At 42.3% G+C, this 23928-nt stretch overlaps 1 protein-coding gene across 2 annotated transcripts in view; it reads left to right on the forward strand.

Moving 5' to 3' along the window:
• The window catches only part of PODN (podocan), a 429517-nt gene that overhangs the window by 400219 nt on the left and 5370 nt on the right, over positions 1 to 23928 (forward strand). For both annotated transcript variants that reach the window (XM_086952453.1, XM_086952454.1), the window contains exons 9-10: positions 2882 to 3030; positions 17275 to 17502. In XM_086952453.1, the coding sequence (XP_086808579.1) occupies positions 2882 to 3030; positions 17275 to 17473 (348 nt within the window). In that variant the 3' untranslated portion in view covers positions 17474 to 17502. The remainder of the gene's footprint in view (positions 1 to 2881; positions 3031 to 17274; positions 17503 to 23928) is intronic.

The raw sequence follows: 23928 nt of genomic DNA on the forward strand, positions 1-23928 counted from the left end.
TTGTCTTGTATATGTTAGTTTTGTGGCATGAGAAACACACATCTTCTGCTACACCTAAATGTTGGAGGTAGTGTTATGATTATTCAAATCCTTGTTGGTATACTTCATGTGTCTTTTGAGACAAAAATACATGTATTTTCTGATAAAAGACATATTTCTGTGAGAGGATAAATCAGCTTGGGACTTTCTCTCATGCTCCACATCAGTGGCGCTAAGTGTCTCAACTTGTTGAAACTGGGTAATTCAAACATTAGATGTTCCTATCCCACCTTAAACGAGTCAAAACATTGTAATGCCTTCAATATCTGAAAAAGGTTCAAGGCTTGCAGGCATATGCTAGGTTCCAAACAATAAACAAAATGTAATCTCACAATAATCACCTAATCTATTAACCAGAAATTAAAGACACACACCACTTATCTGACAGTCTTAAATGCAATTCAGTAGGAGAATAAAGGGCATCCTTCAAATATATGGCGGCTCTGAAGAGGGCTCTCATAAATGTACATTTAAAGCCAAAACGTTTGTCAAAATAGCATATGCAGCGGTATGTGTCAAACATATTGGAGTATATCTAAATGCACATAAGTCTAATCATCTGCTTGCAGGTGCCTTTCCATTTTAATTCTGTACATTGTAAAAATCCCAGCATTGTTTTCCTATTTTTGCTATTTTTCACACAAATTTAGGCTTATCAATTTGTGAGCCACTTACTAAATCTTAAACTGTTTGACACTACGCAGCTATTAATGATTGTACTATAAATGTGAATCTGATTCAATATTCATATTTTAGCAAATCTTTAAGCATCACATTAGTAAGTGCTCTGCGCTAATAAAAACATTTTTCAGGCACAGTATTACAGCTTTGTATTGGTAAAATACCATCCAAGCCAACCTGGAATAAGTAAAAGCAGCTCCTGACTCATGTGGATCACTCATCAGAGAAGCTTCAATTTATGCCCTTGCAAGTTTAGAGCATTGCAGAAATGATGCAACACACTAGTAGGGAATATTTATAAGCTGTAATTCTGGCCCATCTGAATTTACAAGCCACTCTTAATGAGGGTCTACGCATATGTAATCTATCTTGGATCCCACTGAGAATGCTGAACAGATTGCTGAGTTTGAAAATGGACTGGAAATATACATGACATGAGAAATTCATAGGCAAAAAGAAGAAGAGTTTTCAAATACCACTGGAGTGTCTTTGCCCCAAATGTGGTCATCAAAATCTGCAATTGAGGGCATCCATTCAAAAGCCCATTGCGCAGCCATTGCGTCAAATTTTTTTTGAGGCACCAGTGGCAACGCAATGGGCTTGCCAATATTTACAAGGCCAGGTAAAGTCACTCTGGATGTCTTTTCATGGCCTTGTTAATATGGACCCTTTCATGGATTGCTCTGGGTGAAAGTGGAGTTCCATGTGTGTTGCTGTGGGTGTTCCCATGCAACATCCATGGAACCTAATACATTCCCAGATTTACAACATTTTGTAAAGCTGTGAATGCGTCAGAATCCTACACCTCCCCGGGAGAGGCATAGGAGTGGCGCCATGCGGAGAAATACTTCTATTTCTCCTCAATTGTTTCTCTTTCTATGCGTGCTGCTAGGAAGAGGAAAATGCTATCAATTACTGTTTTTGTGAAGGAAGGTGCTCCTTGCTGCACAAAAACAATAATCCCCGCAACGGAGGCACCCTTGCAACATGACGCAAGGGTGTCTGCGTTGGCCCGCGGCTGCTGTTTATGCACTGGTGCAGGTGAGAAGGACAGGAATGTGCTGTATGTTGTAGATACGGGACTTACCTGCCCTTTTAGTTTGAAGCATGGCAGGGCAGCAGGAATGCATGCTGTGCTGCCATACATCAAAGTATAGTAAGTGAGGCCCTTAGTATTGTATCCTTTTAACATTTTAGATCCACTAACAGAGAGGGCTTGGCCTATGTAGCCATTGTCAGGATCACCAAAACCTAGTTGAGGGCTACTGCCCCTCCATTTGAATTTTCAGACTGGTGTTCCTTTGAGGAGGCTACCTCTTAGGATGCCCCCTACTGTATCAAATGCTTGCTTGTGACTGGGGACTCTGAGAGCAAGTGTGTTGTGAGCTTCAAGCCACATTATGCAGCAAAATGTCCAGCACTCTCTAGACATGTTATTCAGTTGTAGAATGTTATGCTCCCTTAAATAAGTCAGCATATGTGAAGGAATTCAAATGTTAGCCAATTGTCATTGTTAAAAAGATGAACAAATAAAGGTAGTATATCAGCATGTATATGGCTCAAATATACAGTTGCATTTCTTGTGACTTTTAAACATCTAATTTTAGTAGACATTAAACATCATCACTACATGGACTTGTATGGGGACACCCTGGAAGCTGCTTTGTCTGCTTTGTCAGGTTTTATTAAAAAAATGTCACTCGGTCTGGAGTTGTCACCTGGAGGGGGTTTCATGGTAGGTACTTGTTTCATGATGAGTTAGGAGTGAACCGGCATGTATCGTACAAAGACTGTTCAGTTCCCTGTGTACCCTTGTCATCAATCAGGATGGCAAGATTTCTTACTATATTCAATGGTGCTGAACAAAGACCCATAAAGTTGGACAAAGTTTTGCTTCACTTAGTGATGAGAATAAAATATCCATTATTACATTAAAATTTTGAACCATATATACATTTTGTTTGTATAGTCAAAAAAAAATTCTACCAATACCTTTCTTCATGTTTGCATTTTGCGTTTATCAATGGTTCTTTTATTTGTTTGAATCTTGCAACATGTAAAATAAATCTGCGTCTTATTTGAAATTGCATGCTGGATTGAAACTGAGCTACCGATGTCCAAGAGATGCTTTTATTTAACTGTTTCCATTATTTATTTTTAGATTTTAGATTTGTCTGAAAATCAGCTTTCCTATATCCCATCAGACCTCCCTGAGTCGTTGGAATATCTTTACCTTCAGCATAACAAGATTGTGAAAGTGCAGGATAGCTCCTTTGACTCTACGCCAAACATTAAGGGAATCTTCCTCAGGTATTGTTGCTTATACTTTACTCTGGATTTAAACCCCTAACCAAAAATGTTCTCAGGTGTTTCACCCAAAAAGATGAAAGTCAGCTTCTCTCTTTATGATTTGAAAAAGGATGATTATAATGCACTATTCTGTAGATATTAGCTCAAAGTCATTAAGCTCTTTGGAATATAGATCCTCGATTGCATGCTATTTCAAGTAATCTGGTTTATGATTCAACATTCACAATGGTTTAAGTCATGATCTGGGGCCCGATTCACAGAATGAATTTAAGACTCAATCCTAAACTTACTACTATTTTGGTATTCACAGAATGCACTTACTACTTTTGATATTCACAGAAGTTAGGATTTTGTCTTAAGTCTGTTAAGACAAAATCCTAACTTCTGTGAATACCAAAAGTAGTAAGTTCATTCTGTGAATACCAAAATAGTAGTAAGTTTAGGATTGAGTCTTACATTAATTCTGTGAACCGGGCCCTTAGTTTCCATTTGTAAATGCACCAATGTATTATCCCTTATATAAACACATGATTTCTACTTGCCAAATTCTTGAAGCCCTCGATATGTTCATTAAATGAACACAAGAAAATAGCTCCCATCCTTTGCAAAATTAAGTGAAGCACCCATAATTTTTCAGTTAGACTGGACTCCTCACAGATATACACATGCCTTTGCGTCAAGCACGGAGTTCCGCTTGTGGCCGATATTATCCCATGGGCATACGTTACCTGCAGACAAACTGTATGGAGGCGTACATTGTAGTTCGTTATTTAGGTTGAATATATAGTTGAGGTGAACAGCACCTGTGGCTATTTTGATGTTTTGCCCTGCATTCATTAGTCAGTAGTGAGACAAGCGCTCTGAGGCAGACTCTGCAGGAATTGCGCGTAGATGGGGGTTGGCGCTCTATGTGACCTCTTAAGTCACAGAAGCACGCAGTGGTAGTGTCTGCACTGGGTTCCTCAAGTTATGTTTTAGGTATGAGTGTACAGAAATAAGGCACTGTTTTATTAGATTACTTTTTGTGCCTGTGTTTTAGTTTTGCACTGTAGTGAACGGAATTTAGCATCACTCCACGGCTTTTCATCGACCTCAGATTGGCATACGCGTGCATGTCTGCATATGGAATGCAGCCAACGCAGGGCACCATCTGGTCTTTGAAACCAAACCAAACCAAACCAAACCAAAAGCACTAACTTCCCATGGCGCAGCAAACACAATCAAACCCATTTATGTCTGATACAGTGGCCAATAGCCATATCATGATTGAATGAGGCAGCTATAATTGTAAAAGGAATGATTGGATATGCGTCTGCAATAACAATACGTAGTTCTGTAAAAACACTGCAATGGTATGTGTTTGGAAAGATAAAAAAGTAGCGCAAAGTAATAAACGCTAAACCTTCAATCTCATAAGAGGTTTATGTATAAAAAGTATGTATTTAAATTCACTAAGGGACTTGTAGCTTTGTATTTCTGTTAGAGGAAAAGTGTCAGTGAATACATTATGCCAAAATTGCACTTTCTACCTCTACTTGACCGACTGTATGCCTTCATTCTGAGTCTTAAGGTGAATTTTTAGGTCTCGCCTAGGCAGCACATGCGCTGTCTCTTCAAGACATGCTGTATCTATAATATGGGCTTGAGGAACCGCCCATTTTATTATTGATTCCTATTTCTGTGCTTTGGAAATGCTGGCTTTTGTTTGGTGGATACACTTAGTAGTGCCTCCTTTTGGACCTTTTGTATCCTCCAATGAGGACTGCCCCTATTACATGTGCTCCTATTCATCAGGGTAATGTAGAGCGCTTTGAGAGCACTCTTTTCTTTTTGTTGGCCTGCTTCTGCTCGATAAGTGTTTTGTTTACTTTGCTTCAGCCGCTTCATGTGTCCCTCTTCCCCAACACTGCTTTCCCTCCCCCACCATCCCTCCAAGATCTGCTTGTTTTGTATTTTATTTATTTTAATTACTGCTTCACACTTAATATCCCTGTGCTGTCTCTCCCCTCCCGCAACACTGCACACTTGCCCCTGCGAGAAAGCGGATTGGCTTTTTTTATATTTAATTTAAATTAATAGATTTATATAGCGCAGGGAAGGGGAGAGAATAAATGATTTACCAAGAATCACAGGATGTTGACCCAACCCAGAGACTCAAACACGGATCCCCAGCTCCCGAGTCAGTAGCTCTGAACACTGCGCCACATCCCCTCCCTCTGGGGATCCATGTTTGAGTTTCCCTCTTTTGACAAAGCAGTGCCAGCAAATCACCTCAAAGGTGCTGCTCTTATGCCAGGAGACTGAATCCTGGTTCATTGTTTTTAATGCACTTCAACCAACGGCAACATGCCTGATTTACGCCAAATAATCTTTTTCTCTAACTTCAGACTTCTCCCACTTAAAAATGTCTCCACTTCAAAGCAAGCAAGTACACGTTGAGGTTAGACCCATTTGACTAAATTGTCCGCCAATATTTAAAACAGCAGATTATTGGTGGAAGGATTAACATTTTTCTGTTCTTGAAACAGGAAATCTTGTGGCCCTTATACCCCACATAACACAGGGAGATTTCTTCCTAATTTTGGCATGCTTGGAGGTCAGACAAATGGCAATAGCACTAACTTATGAAATAATGAGACGGCTGAGAAAAGCATTAAACACTTGGTCAGGCTTAATCCAATTTTCTGTAACAATCCACCAACAGGGCTGCATTAGGAATTGATAAACGGGACACATATTACACTAAAAGAAAAAGGGTTAGTGCTAAGATATCCTAGCCTAGTTTAGCTTTTCTTGGCATTGACTTTAAATTATTAAGGTCCCCAAGCTTTGCTTTCCCATCATTTACTTGGCGATTACTCTACATTACTTGACTTCTCATTATACTTCACCAGATTGCTACCAATCCAACATGACGGACGAAATGGGCGTACGATGCCAACATTAACAGTCTGCTAAATTCATGTAAAACGAGTATACTCAGTCTGACCGTGCTCCCTTATTTAATTTTCCACAGGCCCGGTTTGGTCACCCCCATAACACCATAGTCTTCCCTTCCGAAATTAATCGCAGAAAAGTTACCATTTAAAAATATGTAAATTGATATAGTGTGGTGATTTGCCATGGATCACAGGATGTTGAGCCTATGTTGAGGCTCGAACACAGACCCCTAGCTCCAAAGTCGAAAGCTCTGACCACTGTGCCACATTCTCTCCCTCTGGGGAACCATGTTCCAGTCTCCCTGACTTCTCATTATACTTGTATACTTATCCAGTATTATGGGTGTCTTTCATAGATTCACATGCCTGAATCATTCCCCGTCGTCGAGACGGGAGTCTCCGGTATATAGAAAGGTAATGTCCTATAGACATATATAGAGAAAAGTAGGACTAAGGGCCTCACCTTAGTAGCCTATCTATGTCCTTTTGTAAAAAGGACCAAACTCTAGAAGAGAGCCAATCAGCTATCACCTCCCTCTAGAACCTTCCTGTCAGGAGTCTCAGTCCCTCAGATGTTCTACCGCACGTTGTGCTAAGGGAGTCTCCACCTGAGTTCCCCTAAGGTTTCTTTCTTCAATCTTCTCTCTTCACAATTTTGGATTACTTTAATGAAAAAGTAGATATGGCTGATCCTTAGAAGAGAGGTCTCTTCAGAGCATGTAGTTCTTGTGGTAAAAAGAGGTTACATGTTGAAGACCAGCACAAGACCTGCTTATATTGCCTGTATCCAGACCATTCACCAAAGGATTGCAAAATTTGTAGAACATTTTCTACAAAAACGCTTAAAGACAGAGAAGGACGTCTTAAACTCTGGCTTAACAGGCTTAAGGATTGAGACAATTTGGAATCTTCAGAAGAAGGTGAGAATTCTTCAGTTTCCTCTAGCTGTCTTCAAAAAAGGCCAAGGGTGGCTTCCCCTAGCCCTCCAGACGCTCCTCCAAAGAAGGTTACAAAAAAGTCTTCAGAGGCCCAGTCATCAGCGTCTGACAAGGAGGTTCATACCTTCAAAAAACATGCGCCGTCGTCGGCCTCATCGATGCCATCATCGGTGCAAAAGAAGGCTATGTCTCCTGTCTATGTCTCGACGTCGAAGACGACAATATCGTCGACGTACACTTCATCGACGACAACTACACCATCATCGATGGCGGGTAAGCCCTTGTCGTCGATTATTATTATTAAAAAATCATAGTCGACGCCCAAGATCTTGTCGACGACATCAGTGACGACATCAGTGTCGACGTCGAAGCCAGCGCCGTCGACGTCTTTATCGTCGACGAGAACATCATCGTCGACGAGTGTGCCGTCGACGAAGGCATCGACGACGAAGAAGGCACCGCCGACAGTGACATCGTCGGCGAAGGCATCGTCGACGAAACCGACGACGATGAAGAACATACCGTCGACAGCCACTCCGTCAACGAAGACGTCGTCAAGACTCAGTGGGAACAGTCGACAACCATTCCCCCGTCGACGAGAAGGTTCCAAGAGCTACAATCTGTGGACAATATGTCATCCACGATCCTGCCGTCGATGAGCCCTTCATTGATGACTGAAGCTGAGTCACAACCCGCTTCTCTAAGGGTAAAGATCTCAAAAACGGCAGTCACACCGGAATTGACGTCCCCAAGCCGAGTGCAAGGTTTACCTCCAGCTTGTCTCCTGCAAGATGAGGAGTCGGATGAGGAGGATATAATGCAGGCTCACAGCCCATCTGATCTGGGTTTCAAATGCCAGAGCTTGGATGAGGAAATTGCCCAGGAGCATACTGTTCAGACGCAGGTTCAGAAGCAGGTTACGCCCATGGTCTGTCTACCAGCATCTATAGCGTTTGATTTGAGGTTTCTAATACAGGACTATAAACAAAGGTTCCCAGAGTCATCAGCTCCTCCAGCAGCGGGGACTGTTCCGTCTCCATGGCCTAGACCACCATCTTTGGTGCTCCAACGGGAAAGGGAACCACTGCCAGATCCTCAATCATCTAACGATGAGGAAGAACAACCAGAAGAGGGTGAGGTCCAGGATGACCAATCTAATCATGATGACGATGATGATTCCATCATTTCATCTCCAACATCCCCTGAGCCAGCTACTTCAGATTCTCCTCCTGTGGACATAGGTGGTTTCCACAATCTGGTGGAGAGGGCGGCAAAAAGGTTCCATATGACAATGGAGTCTCAGGAAAAAGACTGTTTCCTATATGACTTTAAGGAGCCGCTTAAGAAAACAGTGAGATCAATTCCGATAATCGATCATATATGGGATCAGAGTGTGCAGTTGATGCAGACTCCAGCCTCAGTCTCGGCAGTTGTTCCAGGGCTGGACAAAAAATACAAGGCTCCAACATCGGCACCAACCTCCCTTACAGGACACCCCAACCCGGACTCTGTGGTGACACAGGCGGCGCAGAAAAATTCAAGGAATCCTTCCTTTCCGTTGACAGCTCCACCAGACAAGGAGGGCAGGAAACTGGACAATATAGGAAAGCGTTTTTCCTCCATGTCAGCAATGACAGTGAAAGTGGCCAAAACTATTGCGCTCTTAGGAAGGTATAATAGGCAGTTGTGGGCAGATATTGCTCCGTATTTATCTGAACTGCCAGACGTCACAAAAGAGGAAATTCAATCTCTTCTTCTGGAGGGTCAAACATCGGCATCTGAATTGATTGACTGTGCTATGGATGTAGCAGTGACTGGCAGGGGCAGCGGTATTGCGAAGGCGGGGATGGCTCAAGGCTACCTCATTTCGACAGGAGGTGCAATCTAAAGTCTTAGATATGCCATATGATGGACAACACCTGTTTGGCGTCAAAATCGATGAAGCTCTTCAAGCAATAAAAAAGGACAATGGCACGGCAAGAGCGCTGGGCACGCTACAATTTAAAAACCAGTCCTTTCGAGGGAACAGGGGCAGAGGACAATCCTCTTACAGAAGTAATTTTCAGAACAGATCCTCGTATTCTTACAACCAGGGTAAATCCCAACGTCACAACAACAAGGACGGCAGTCCTCTTATGGGAAGTCCAACTTTAGAGGCAAAAACCAACGGAAGAACACTGGCGGACGCCAATGATCTATTCCTACAGCCAGTCCATCCCTCATCTCCTGTTTTGAAAATTGGAGGAAAACTGACCCATTTCCTCAACAATTGGAGAAGAATTACAACGGACCGGTGGGTCTTTCAGTTGATTCAATTTGGCCATTCCAATAGAATTCGAAAATATCCCTCCAAAAACTCCTCCTCGCCCAATGCGACACAAAAACTTGCGACTACTTCTTCAAGAAATCTCAATTATGCTCAAAAAAGGAGCAATAGAGAGAGTACCGTCGGCTCACCAGGGGAGAGGATTTTACTCCTGCTTCTTCCTGATTCAAAAGAAGGAGAAGAAATGGAGGCTCATTCCAGACCTCAGGGCGCTGAATGCATTCTTAAAGAGGCAGTCGCTCCGCATGGTCACAATTCAGGAGATCTTGGGTCTCCTAGAAGAGGGGGATTTCATGACATCTTTGGACCTAGAAGATGCATACTTTCACTTCCCAATCCACAAAGCTCACAGAAAATTCCTGAGATTTGCAGTGGCGGGCCAGCATTTTCAATTCTGTGTCATCCCTTTTGGCCTCAAGTCCGCGCCCCGTATCTTCACCAAGTGTCTTTCCCCGGTGGCAGCATTCCTCAGGCAGCATGGCCACCAAGTCTTCCCATATTTAGAAGACTGGCTGGTGAAGGCGCCATCCTTGGCAGGTGCAACCAAATCTTCCAACGCCTGTCTGAATCTCTTCAAAAACTTGGGTCTTACACTCAATCAAGAAAAATCCACTTTGCATCCCTCCCGGGTCATCACCTTTCTCGGAGCGACACTGAATATAGAAGATGCAAATGCATTCCCATCTCAGGAGAGGAAACGCAAGCTTGTCTCTCTGGCCGCATCAGTGGCTCCAAAGAAAACTTTGCCAGTCCGTACCTTCAAATCCCTCTTGGGAATGATGTCCTTGTGCATCCTGCTCGTACCGCACTGTCGTCTTCGAATGCGTCCACTTCAGGAAGGCTTTGTCCAGACAGTGGACGCAAAGCACAGGATCGTTCGAAGATCGCATAACGATAACAATGCAAATCACTAAGGCATTGCAGTAGTGGAGGTCAATCCAGAACCTCTCGCGGGGATTGCTGTTCCTGCTTCCAGCAGCTCCTCACGTCATTACAACGGACGCCTCCCTGGAGGGTTGGGGAGCAGTCCGACAGGAATTAAGGATCAGTGGCAGATGGTCAGAGCCGGAAAAGCAGCTCCACATCAACCTACCGGAGCTGAGGGCCGTTTTTCTAGCCTTGCAGTCCTTCTTGCCAAGGATCAAGAACTCCCTAGTGCTTGTCAGGACCGACAACACTACGACGATGCACTACCTGAACAAACAGGGAGGGACGCGTTCGCTAACACTCTCTCGCGAATCGCAAAAGATCTGGAATTGGCTCATTCTCCACAACGTATCATTGAAAGCAGAGTACGTCCCAGGCAAGGACAATGTCATCGCAGACGCGCTGAGCAGGCAGAGGACTCTGTCGCACGAATGGGAGCTGGACCAGACGTCCATCGCTCGAATCTTTTCCAAGTGGGGATCACCGCAAATCGATCTATTTGCTACCACGGAGAACGCCAAATGCCAAAACTTCGCAAGTTGGCATCCCCTGTCAGGGTCTCTCGGGAATGCATTTTCCATCGCATGGTGCAACGTCTTTGGGTACGCATTTCCGCCATTTCCAATGCTTCCCAGAGTCCTCAGAAAGATGAAAGCGGAGCCTTGCACCTTAATTCTGATAGCCCCATTCTGGCCGAGGCAACATTGGTTCATAGAACTGCATCGTCTATCGCTGAAGCCACCGATCCATCTACGTCAACATCCATCTCTGTTCACGATGAGCAACAAGCAGGTTCAACATCCGGATCTGAAATCTCTCAGGTTATCGGCCTGGCTCCTGAATACAGAGAATTCAGCAGTCTAAACCTTCCGCAGGATTGTAAGGATATTCTGGCCAAAGCAAGAGCGGACAGCACTAACAAGACGTATTCCCTGAAGTGGAAACGCTTATGCATCTGGTGTGCGGGCAGGGGTCTACGTCCTTTTTCCACCGCTCCAGAACAAATTGTACCTTACCTGCTACATCTGGCGCAGTTGGGCCTTTCCCACTTCTCCATAAAGGTACACCTGGCGGTGATATCAAGATTTAAAAGATCCTCGAAAGGGCCCTCTCTCTGGTCTAGTAGACTAATAGAACAATTCCTTAAAGGTCTGTATCATGGTAGACAAAATGGGCACACAATGCCCACATGAATACTTCTTCTATGTTAATGTTAAACAAGTATATTCAGTCCAGCAGGACCGGTTTGGTCACTTCCCCAACAGCACCATAGTCTTCCCTTCCAAAATTAATCACAGAAAAATTAACTGGATTTAAACATCACCATATTGAAACTGCTAATGTATAAACCGGAAGTCAGGAACTGTATAACATAAATAAGGGAGGACTATTATATGTAACTTCCATTGAATATATTCTAACAGCTCAGTTAATCAGTTGCACACGTCAGACCATTTTAAGATAGTACCTTGGAGCTTGGTTTATTAGATCCCTTGCTTAATAAAACCAGCATTGGCAAAGCCAGTAGTTCTCGGAAATCACAGAACTATAGGTGTTCGCAATATATATGCATGGTGAAAGCCAACATGCTACTTGTGCTATGCTGACACAAGGCACTAAAATCAATACATGTTTGATGCAAGAGATTCATTCCCTTGCTCTAATGTTGTAACTGAAAAAAGTGTGTCCTCTTTCCCACCAGGGTGCTTTCTAATGACACTCCCGAAAAACTCTCTCTTTCGTTCATTCTGCTCTGAACTCTTCCTCACAAACTAGCAACCGCTCTGTTTCCCACACACTCTCATGTTCCTTCTCCCCTGCCCCATTCTTCTTTAGCCATGCCTTTCTCACTGTCACTCACATACACTTATCTCAAAACCCTCTTTCACTCTTTCTGTCTCTCACGCACATATCCTACACCAATATCACCATCTCTCCTGTCATGCATTATCCCCAACCCTTTACAGCAACTCCTTCCCTATTTTTTTGTATTCCTTTTTCCATTTGTGTCATTTATTTTCAACCTCCCCTCCCTCTTAACCTATTTTCCATTTCTGGTTCTCATGCACCGCGAGGCCATACGAATGGCAATAGCACTATACAAATATAATCACTCCATTTCAAACAAAAAAACAAAAGTATAAAACATTGTCATTTACAACTCCATAGCTCTAACTTTCACAAATGTGAGACCGACTGCATTGCAAATGCTTGTTTTTTAAAAACATCGTTTTAGGAACATGTTCAGACATCTGCCAACATCTACACATTTCAAGCGGGAACATTTGGTTAGGTATTGGTAGAAAATTGTCATTATTAATAACAATTGAATGTTATTTTATGTTAAAATAGATTTGTAGAGCGTACAGCTACTCTAAAGAGTATCCCGGCGCTGAGACAGAAAAAAGCAGATGCAAGGGGGAGAGAAAACAAAACCCAAAAGGATGAACAGTTATATTGCTTGTTGGAACAACCAGGTTGTCAATTGTTTCCAGAAGTTTGCGGCTTGCCTAAGCGGAAGAGGCAGCTTGTTTCAAAGTCCAGCCACTTGCACTTGGAAAGAGCCACCGCATCTGCGGGCTCTGAGATACTTTGGGGTGACTATAAGATGTTGATGAGCGGATCTAATGTTATTTGAGTAGTGCCAAATAACGCATTTTTATAAATTGCTGAAATAGCATCTGTTTGTGGGCATTTCTAAGGTTAAAAGTATTCAGTTTAACTCGCCCCCCCTTTTACGCCCCATCACTTTGAAAAGTCACCAGCTGCCATTGAGTGAAAATACCTGTAAGCCACCTACCTACTATCATTTAAAGGGTCCATATGGTGAATGTTGCCGCAATTTCTGTCAAATCGCAAGCTGACATCATCAAACAAAAGAACATTGTAAAAGGCCTATTGTTCGTGTTTGTTAGAACTGCAGCACTGGGTAATGAGAGCTATTTTTCCTCTACACTGGACACATACTTCCTTCTACTATGTTTGCTGCAAAGCAATATTATAACTCCTTAAATCAACTTCACCTTTAGGTCCATATAAATGCCCTGCCATTAAATCTAGCATATTTGAAACTTAGTTCACTTGCAGATATGCTTAATGCTACTTCATTTGAAAACCCAATAGGCTGAGCTTGCAGGGCGAAGAAATAGAGCTTGTCCCTGTCGCATAATGTTAGATTTTACCTAGAAATGTTATATTGATCGTATGGGAGCTCCCCACAACCTAGACGGCTCCCCATTACTTTTCCTGCACACACCAGCCATATTTACCCATTAAAACGAGCGCCTGACTTCCTAACCATTCAGCAGTGAAGACATTGCTCGTCTAAGGTGAGTTTCCAAAATAGGTGGTAGTTTTTGCTCAACAGTAGCCACTCATACAACAAGCAGAAGCAAGTAACTTAATATCCAAGTTCAAACCAGTGAGATATATGGGTACACATGTTGCAATTAATCCATCCACTGGCAATCAATCGGGTAGTAAATCAACCAGTAATTTTTCCAGCATTGTGCCGCTCTTGGCAATGGCCCACCCTATGCAAATCAGTAGTGGCCCTGTTCCTCATGGGACAATAAGCCCTGAACTGTCAGATGAGGTCTTCCCCAAAAGGCATTACAAGCAACCCCAGACAGGTTTCGGCCTTTCTAGTCCTCGTCAGTGAGATATAGTTTGGATGACATGATACAGAGAGCAAGGGACCTATGTCTGGCTATACTATGTACCTCTTGGACTGTTACATAAATGTTAGATTAGTGGTTAGAGTATTTGTAAGCATTTTTTCCCATCACCTTTTGTGTGTGTTTTATACATCATTAGTCACCTTGAAAGTAATATAGGGTCTGATGTAGAAACACCTGGAACATAGAATTCTCCATTTCTTGCACAGCTACTGGTTATGTTATGTTGATTTATATTTCACACTAATCACCTGAGAGAGTATCCAGGTGCTTGTGCAAGGTGTGTGGGTGAATGGTCCAAGATGCTTATATGAAGAGCCAGGTCTTCAGCTTCTTGCAGAACTTAAGAAGGGCCATATTACCAACAAAATGTGATAAATCGCTGTCTATTGCTGGATCTCATCACCCTCTTAGCGGCGTATTATCAAAGCTTTGCTAAGAGGCGATGTGAAATCCAGGGATAGCGGTGATTAGCGTGAGAAATCCTGTGATAATACGAGTGTGCTAATGAAAAGCTTGCTAATAGGCAAGCGTGGACTTAACATATCAATCCACCTCCCATTGTAAAGGTAGTTAAGTAATGTTTTTTTCATGTGTTAAATAGCTGTGATAAACGGTGCTCAGTGCAACTTTATTAATAGCTTCACAGATATGGGTCCGCATTGATAATAGTGCGAAGCTGTTTTAACAACATATTTCATTAACTTTTAATGAGGATTAAGCATGGGCGGAAAATCCGTTCCGCTCGCGGATTTTGCGGATTTTCGGTAAATTCGCGATCCGCAAACGCTCGCGAATTTACCGAAAATCCGCAAATTCGCACGCTGCGGATTTTTTTTTCTTGGTGATACAATTTTGCGGCGTGCGGCGTAAGTTCGCAATTGCGAACATGTAGGTGCGGCGGACAGCAACAATCTCGCACTCGCGAAATTACAAAATTTGCAATTGTGCACAAGAAATCCACTAGCAAGCAGCATAGACCTTCTGAAAATGATGATTTTTATCAGAATAACTCCTCAGGTTGACATTTGCCTGCCCTTTTTTGGATTTGAGGCCTTTTGACTTTCTTTGGATCACTTTTGGATTAGAAATCAACTTTCACAAGTAAGTTTGTTTGGGGCATTACATTTGCTGTTCTGCAGAAAAACGAGTTTTGCTAAACTGAAAGCACTCAGCAGGTGCAAAAGTTCAAATTCATCATTAGTAACCATTCCCTGTAGTGCTTCCTGACTGGGGTCCCTCCAGAGTTCAGTTTCTAGTTGCAACAATTGTATGACCCTGCTCTGACCCTCACAGCCGGATCATAGAATAGCTACAAGTAGGCCACAAAGGTCCTGGAAAAAAATATTGCACTGCAACAGAAAGCAAATTACAGATAAGGAAGCAGGTGCCAGACTGGAATTTTTAAACAGTGACACATTAATAAATCAACCCCAAATTAATTCATGTCAGTTGAAGCAGGGCAGGTGTGCTTGCTTTTCCCCCCTATAATCTACAGTGATGATGAACCAGAGGGTGGCATTGATGTACCAGAGGGTGGCATGGGTGAAACAGAGGGTGGCAGTGTTGAAACAGAGGGTGCTGTGAACCTGTGATGATGAACCAGACGTAGAAACAACATAGTTGCGACCGTTGCGTGCCGACAAGTAAGTTCGCAATTGCGAACTGGTACAAAATCCTCGCAAACTGGCAGAAACCCTTGCGAACACTATAAAAACAAAGAAATCCGCAAATTCGCGAGAATTTGCGGATTTTGCAGATTGCGAGTTCGCAAATACGCAAATTCGCGAACGCCAGATTCGCAAAATTCGCCCATGGAGCGTCTACTTTGCATGCCATTAGCGATAAATATCGTTGGCAAGCAAAGCGATGTCAAACAGGCTACTATTTCAAGGAATCAACCGTTAGCGAGTCCTTGCTAATAGAACAATATTAATTTCACCGCTTTTTGGAAAAATGGGCCGCGAAAGAGGCGAAAAGTTGTTTCTTTATATGCCCTGAAGTTAGGAAAAGGCTCTGATGTGTTGAGGAAGGTCATTCCATGTCTTGGGAGTGATGTAGGAGAGGGAGCGACCTTCAGTTTTGCAGATGCAGGGAGTGTGTGAAAGTGAGAGCGCAGAAGAGCGTAGGTGCCTGGTGGGTTGGTAAAAGTGTTTGCAGCTGCTCCAGTATTCTGGTCCTGTGTTGTGTAGGGCTTTGTATGTGTGCATGAGAAGTTTGAATTTGAAGGTTTGCAGATGTATCTCAGATTTGCAACCCGGCTGATGTACAAATCAGTTTCAGCTCCTAACCACCATATACAAGGAGTCGCTCATTAATAGTTTGTGACGACCATGTTGGTCGCATAGCATTATGTATCCGATAGAGAAGGAGGTGGTGCCCTCTTTCATGTCCTTTCCCCCTTCAATTCTCATGAGCACATTTGTACTTTGCGAAATGGAGAAACATTTCCTACTTGCAATGCACCATTTGTATAAGGCAACTTGCAGTTTTGCCTTCACAAATATTGGTTTTACTAATCACAGACAGAAAAGTGTTTAGCATATTCTACCCATCTTACTGTCACCAGATTTTCCTGTGAAAAGGTGTCTTTAGTAACATAGATAGTACTCCAGCCAGAAGAGGGTTTAATTTCAGGTATGTGGAATTCCTTGGTGGTTGTTGATGGAGCCTCCATCAGTCATCATGCAACATTCTGATTTTCCATGGTTAAAAACCATTAAAAGGGAATCTCACACTTTGATTGGAGTGAAGCCCTAAATGCTGAGGTCAGAGTTAAAGATGAAGAATAGGCACAGGTAATATTTTAATTATGCCAACGTAACTTCACATCATTTCCACCCTTCCGGTTATGCTAGATTCCCAAAAGTATGTCATAATGCCACGACGTGTAATTTCAAATCTGTTCGGGTAGAAATCTCATTGTGGGAGCACAGGAACACCAACAATGAACAGAAACCGAGCAGCTGTTGTTCACAGCACTTGTGTTTTCAGCTTTATTTTTTTTGCACAAAATGTATCCCCGCATCCAAAATAACGAGAGGTTGTTTTTTTGAGCTGAAATATAGCACTGAGTGCCAGATTTGCATTTTGTGTAATATCACATCATTTCACATAAGGTTTCCAAACTTTTGGGTAATTAAGCAAAAGAAAATTTCACACACTCCTATGAAGACTTGATATGTGAGCTGGCCTAGGGTACACAAGTATCAAAAAGCATTAAACAGCAATCTAATAGACCCTGACATAGTCGTCTAGTCAGGCAAGATCCATCACTCGTAGCTAGGCAATAGAGTGAGCCTAGTTAACCCTAGTGATGTGAAGCACTAAACAAATGTACACAGTATAGCAATGTGCCATAATGAAGTCATGCATTTGTGACCATGTTCTTTCGGACTGTGAGTAATATTTGCAATTTTTCTACTTTTGCTCAAAAGGTACAATATGTTGGAAGCGGGAACTGTGGAGGCAGCTGCCTTCGAAGGGCTCAGGCACCTGCAGGTTCTAGATATTGAGGGCAGCTTTGATATATCCAACTCTGTGAAAAAAAGAGGTAATTCTAAAGAAAAGGAAGAGGAGGAGGAGGAAGGAGATGAAGGAGATGAAGAAGGAGAGGAAGAGGATCAAGCGACATAAAATATAAAAGGAAGCACATTTTGTATATGGTACGTTATCCTCATCCATTGTTATTAATCTTCATAAAAATACGACAAAGGCCCGCACGCTGTGTGACACAATACTTATAATGCAATAGACCTTTGTTGATAAGGCAGCAGAGATAAGCTTGTACTAAAGTGCTTCCATGAACATCAAACATGCCAGTGCTCATAATGCACTCTTACTTGTCTAGTGTAGGTAATAAGGTTACATTTTATATGACTGACAATACTGTGGGTATGAACTTTGCACTCGTGCAAAACTTTTTTGGACTTGCATAATAGAAAATGGTGCAGACAGATTTTCATTCAATCCATACTGAAGATTTCTTGGTCTCGGCTAAAATGGAGGAAACAAGTTACTAAAAATATGCGCCCAGTCGATTGCTTATAAATTATTTTACTTGTGTAATAAACAGCTTTTACCAACAAGATTGCTGTACATGTGTAATGTTAGAGTATCCTGATTTTACATTATTTTTGTATGAGTACACATGAGGGTGTCATTAAAAGTTTTAGAGCAGAGTGAAGTTTCTCCACTTCATTTACGGGTGGGGATCCCTATGAATGTGTGCCCATTAATGTTCCGCCGGCTATGCTGACGCACAGTGAAAAGCAGTGGCCTGCCTGACACAGGGACACTGATGTAAAGCCCCTAAGGTTCAACTCCATTTTATATGGTCCAGACTCCATATTGGATAATGGAGGTAGCCATCTTGTTAATCTTAGACAATGGACGTTGCCATCTTTCTCGATTTAGGGAGAACCCTTGTAAAGCAGATGCTGTCTGACCCCATCTCTCTAAGAACTGTGAAGGCATCAAGTTATTTGATTAATGATATATATGCAACACCTGATGTGACATTCGCCATACGTCTACTTTTCACCATGTCAACGTTAAATAAGAACAAATACAAACATATAACCTAAACAGTGTAGTATGAATTGTCTTCCTATTACCTTATATTATCATACGAAAAACGTCTGGGACACATACCTTGATGCACATAATCTATGCTAGACATTCCTAAATTTATGTCAGAAAATTAATTTTCTGGTAAGAAGTAGTATATAAGGACTACCACTTGACCACTTGTAATGAGAGGTCCTTCACCCAGATTATCTCAAGAGATTCTGCCAGAGATAGTCTCACCTACTGCCAGCGCACTTCTCACTTTGCAGATGCTACATCTTGCGGTAAGCCGATAAAGCTGAGTCCCGGAGGAAGACCACTACCACAGCATGTGTTTGCCCTTTACAGGGAATACTGTCTTCACACCTCCACTGATAAAGACAGCCTTTTCTGTCACCAAGGCAGTGCATCTCTTCTCCCAAAAAAACTCTAGACTGCAAACTGCTCTGTCTTCCATGCTCTCTTACTGTAGTCTACAGAAGTAGATGTTAAGGTGTTAGGTTCTAGATGACATTTTAACTTTGCTATAAATTTTCATTTTATTCTCGTTGTTTATAACATGCCTTCTTTTTTATAATACTCTGTGTAGTTATTTTAGATGTACTGAGAAACAGGTTGTTCCTGTAGTAATAAATAATTTTTACTTAAAAGTGTTCATTCTTCTTAGTGCATTGGGTGTGTGACACTGTGAATAACGAAATAGGTCTGTTACTGTTACCACAGTGCCCCTGATATTTTTATAGAGATTGTTAGTCACCCAAAAGCAATACCTCTATTTCAATAACACATTGAGTAGTGTTCTGTGGGGCTACAATAACCTGTCTTTCACATTGATCGATGGTGCATTGAACCAAATGCACATGTGTCATCTGTGGGTGTGAAAGCACACCTTGTATAATCACCCTAGTGTCATAATTTATGCAACAGTCCCTATGATTGTGAGCCAGTGGATGCTCCACGGGCTCTGCTGGCATACAGTGAAAAGCAGTGGCCCATCTGCCACATGGATACTGCTGTTAATCCATCGGGAGGCCTACCCTACTTAGGAAAAATTAACAGTGGACGCCCCCACATGCTGGAGCAGTGCTTAATTCATAAAAAAAAATAAAGTGGCAGGTCCCTACTAATTGACTGTTGACAATTGTGGGGACCTCAAACTCCCCTTCTTATAGTCCAAATCCAGACAGATGCCAAATGTGATTTAGGTTGTGAGTCTTTGATGTTTGTGATGGGGTCTGCTTCATTTTGAAGTGCCTACTCTTCTGCGCTTCCTTCAGAAAGCAGTCTATCATAGCAGGAGCAACTCCAAATTTGATAACCCCATAACACAGGCCATGGGAGTAACTAGAAGTTGACACCTGCCACAGTAATATGTGCATCAAAAGTTTATCCGAGGGCCAAAGCCCTACTGTTTATGATTCTCTTATCAGCCCCATCTGTTTCCCGAGATGTGCCCAGGCCCTTTCCAGCGACCTCTCCCTGTAAGAGCACCCTTTGAGGTGTGATGAAGAGCTTGGCTTCATCTCCTCCAATGTGTCCCACCCTGCTCACAAGAATGCATGGATCCACAAATCTGTCTGGGAGGATTCCTCCTCATGCTCCTCCAACAGCCCTGTGCCTCCCAAAATAGAACCCTGATTCTTCCATATTGCACCATTCGCAGGCACACATATACTGCACATGCATGCAACCACAGACTCGGTGCACAGCACTAAATGCTAATTTGATGTAATCCAAGGAAAGGTTAAGAACACTGCAACAGAAACTTACATGAGTGAGTCTGTAGGCCTCACTTCAGTGACACAGGGAAAAGGGTCTGTTCACTTCTATTGATCACAACACAATATGCTGCATAACTCCTGGCAAATACGCTAGCCTTTCGCCACTATAAGGGTTGCACTTTGGTCACCTCTCCCTGTCCAATAAGACCACAATCAGTGAGACTGGCCTGTGTCATGGTGCACACGGATGATCCGTTTTCACCCATGAGAACAAAAATCAGCACCAGAGATCCAGATACTATTGTAGCTCGGGCACTCGGGTACTGGTGCATGTCTATCACCACGTGAGAGACTTTACTGTCCCAAAAGATCTCACCAATCAGATCTTTCCACTCCACTCCAGGCACACCTCTTTGATCATCGCCAAATCTTTGTGCCATCTTCCAGGTTGCCTATGTGGCCTCCTAGATTTCCAGGGATCAACTGGGCTGTTTCACATCTAAATGCTCCAACAAAAGGCGGGCTGCTCTGTGTAAGTACCTTCCTCTGTCTCTTTGTGCCCTGTCATTGCAATGGACAGTACTGTTGTCGGCCTGTTGGTTAACCAGGTTTTTGACTCTTGATATTCTGGCTGTCATCTTGGAGGTAGTGAGGTTCAGGAAGATTATCGTTTTGAGAGTTATCAGATCTGGAGACCATGTGCACTTCTTCAAATCTTATCCCGCAATTTAGAGAGAAGTGAACAAAAGTGCTATATGGGAAGCCAGCCAAGCAGCCAGCAAAACCTATTACAGAATGCTTCTAAGAGATAGCAAGTAAGCAGCAGTTGCAAAAATCATTCTTGTGACATTTATAATAATAATCTTTGTTCACTACTGATTTTTACTAATTGGTTAAGTGCCACTTCTAACTGCTTTCTAGCCACAGATATAGAAGAGGAGACATTTAAAACAGTGCAGACTCATATTGGAGTTGTTGCTGCAGTTTCATTGAAAACATGAAACTTTCAGCCCATAATTTCCTTTTAAAAATGCAAGTGGGCATTGCTTACATGTTCTAAATCAGAACATTATGTGGCTTGACCTTCCTCCTACAATGTACGGTTACTTAGTGTCATATTTTTTATTTAAATGCCAAAGATAGGTTCATTTGACATTTTGAAACTGAAACCTTGCATACATTGTATCATGGCTGCTTATCAGCTTAGGTGCTTGACTTTGCACCACATGGTGAAAGCTTCAATACAGCCCACATGTTTTTTTGTGCCATCTGCACAGTTCATGCACATTTATGGAATATTTACACAAAATGGCCTTCCCATTAGAACCCCGCTGCTCCGCCTAAGGTAGGACATGGGGCTAAAAAAAAAATCAGACAGAGCCAGTGTAAGGCCCGTCTTGTTTTGGAGGAGGATTTGGGCAAAGCCCCAGTTGAGTCCCTAGTCCTACCATCTCAGTGTTGCTGAGGCACTAAGGGGCATATTAACAAGGCAGTGACATAAAATTATTGCCGCTTTTGCAGTCGTTTTCGTCAGAAAAGCGGCGATAATTTTATCGCCTTATCATCAAAGACACGCTATTGCGTGTTTTGCTGATTTTGCTCCCGTTTCCAGCACGCCTAACTTCACATCGCTAATGAAATGCAAAGTAGGCGTGTCTGTGGAAACCCCATGGGTAAATATCGCAAAGGCAGCTTCGCGATATTTACAACGCGGGGAAGCGATTATTTTAATTGTGCTAAGTATGCCTTAAAGCAGGAATGTAACGTCTGTTAAATTCCTGACTAAGGCATACCTAACATGGGAGGTGAATTCATATAATACGACCACAGGGTCGTATTATCAAACATATCGCCGTTTTACATGGAACATCGCTGAAAAATCAGCGATGTTCCATGGTAAAGGGCGCTATCGCTGGAAAATTCATCGCCATGGCGCTAAACGTTGTTAATACAACGCTAGCCTGACGAAATATTCCAGCGATAGAAAATAATGCGGTATACAAGGTCAGCGATAATTATCACTGTCTGTTGCAAATATGCCCCTATGTCTGCCAGGTGCCAGTGTTCTCCTGTGGCTTAGGCATGTGAGGCTTACCCATGTAAATATTGGGCTTGAGTGTGTGGGATACTTCTGCGGAGGCCTTTGCAATCTAAAAATATCAAATCAAGAGAGCATATTGGCATTATAAAATGGGTCTATAACACAGCCAGGTCAATAGGGGTCCCCTGACATCGACTGTTTTAATGCTGAAGGATGGTTTTGAGACAGAGCAGTTTCTGGATGGAATAGTGCCTACAACTGCCAGGAAGCTCTACCTGCAATTCAGATATGGGACTCTCTCCATTCACAGCTAGCTGGAAGCAAGAATCTAAACCAAGAAGCGGGCACTGCCCATTCTGTACCCATCAAAATAAAGCTATTGAGCATGTTTTATTTTTTTGCCCAGCTTATCCGCACCCAAAACACAAATGGGTTCTACCGCTCTGTTATAACATAGGGGCTAGAGAACTTAGGGGCATATTAGCAAGAACCTCGTTAAAATATCGCCATTTTAGCGTCAGGAAACTGCCACTAAAATGCTGATAATGGGCTTGCTAATATGCGTCATAGAATTCCAAAAGAAGCCCAGGTTAGATGTCCTGCACATCTAACCTGGGCTTCTATTGGTATTCTATAACGCATATCAGCAAGCCCATTACCGCCGGTTTAGCAGCAGTTTCCTGCCGCTAAACCGGCGATAGTTTTAACGATGTTCTTGCTAATATGACCCTTAGAGTTGCACTGAGAATCTTAAAGGCAGGCATTAGCCAATGTGTAGTTTTTGCGGTCTCGCGGTTCTCCTGGCTATGTGGAGGATCGGGCAAAATGTACTTCAAGCTGCGTTTTAAAGTATTAATGTATCATCATTTGACGCACATTTTGTTACTTTTCTGGCTATTGCTTTTATCAGGTGATTAAATATTTAAAGTTTTACTCAGTTACCCACACTGTTTGGTTTTATACATTCCTATGCAAATTGTAGCCAGTACTGTTCATATTTCTTGATTTTAGATAATTGTACTGTGATGCTTTATGAACTTTGATGGCAAGTAGCGGAATAAAACTGCTTTAGAATCGAATCACATACTCACACAATAATCACATTTTCAAATTAAGTAATGCAAAGTGATTCAGGTAAGAAATTGGAGTATAGAGTGGAGTGAGTACCCACTAGAAATAATAACCCCAACCATTGTCAGGGGAACACTTAAAGTCAGTAAATTAACCTGAGCTCAACTCTTTAGTAGCTATGGCACAGAACAGACAGGATAACTTAAAGGTAATTTGTAAAGTATTTATGCAGTACAAAAATAATAAGAAAGTCAAGAAAACAACTTAAGAAAAATCTCAAACCAATTAAAAAATATATAGTAAATTTTAATAAATAAACTGGCACCAAAGCAAGAAGATTATAATGAGGGAACCCAGAGTTATGAATGTTTAAAGTATATTTATGAAAATAGTACCAAAATGCATTAAGCACCAACAACGGTCATCTGGTTATGCTTGATCAGTACCTATACGGAAGTTGAGGATGACTATAGTGCGGGTTGGATACAGAAACCAGGTCTCACTCTGTTGGAAGTTTTACCTTCGGACTTGGTCTCTGAGCTGGAAGTCAGAAAACCTCAGTGGAGTAGGGCAGCAGACAGTGACTGAAGAGGGCTCCATGTCATCATATTGTCACTGCATGAGGTATCAGTGAAGTTGGTAACTGTTGGTGGGAACGCTCTGAGGGGGAGAAGTTTGAATTTTATGCC

This window comes from Lissotriton vulgaris, chromosome 1_1, assembly GCF_964263255.1.
Source record: "Lissotriton vulgaris chromosome 1_1, aLisVul1.2, whole genome shotgun sequence".
In the NCBI taxonomy this organism is placed as follows: Eukaryota; Metazoa; Chordata; class Amphibia; order Caudata; family Salamandridae; genus Lissotriton; species Lissotriton vulgaris.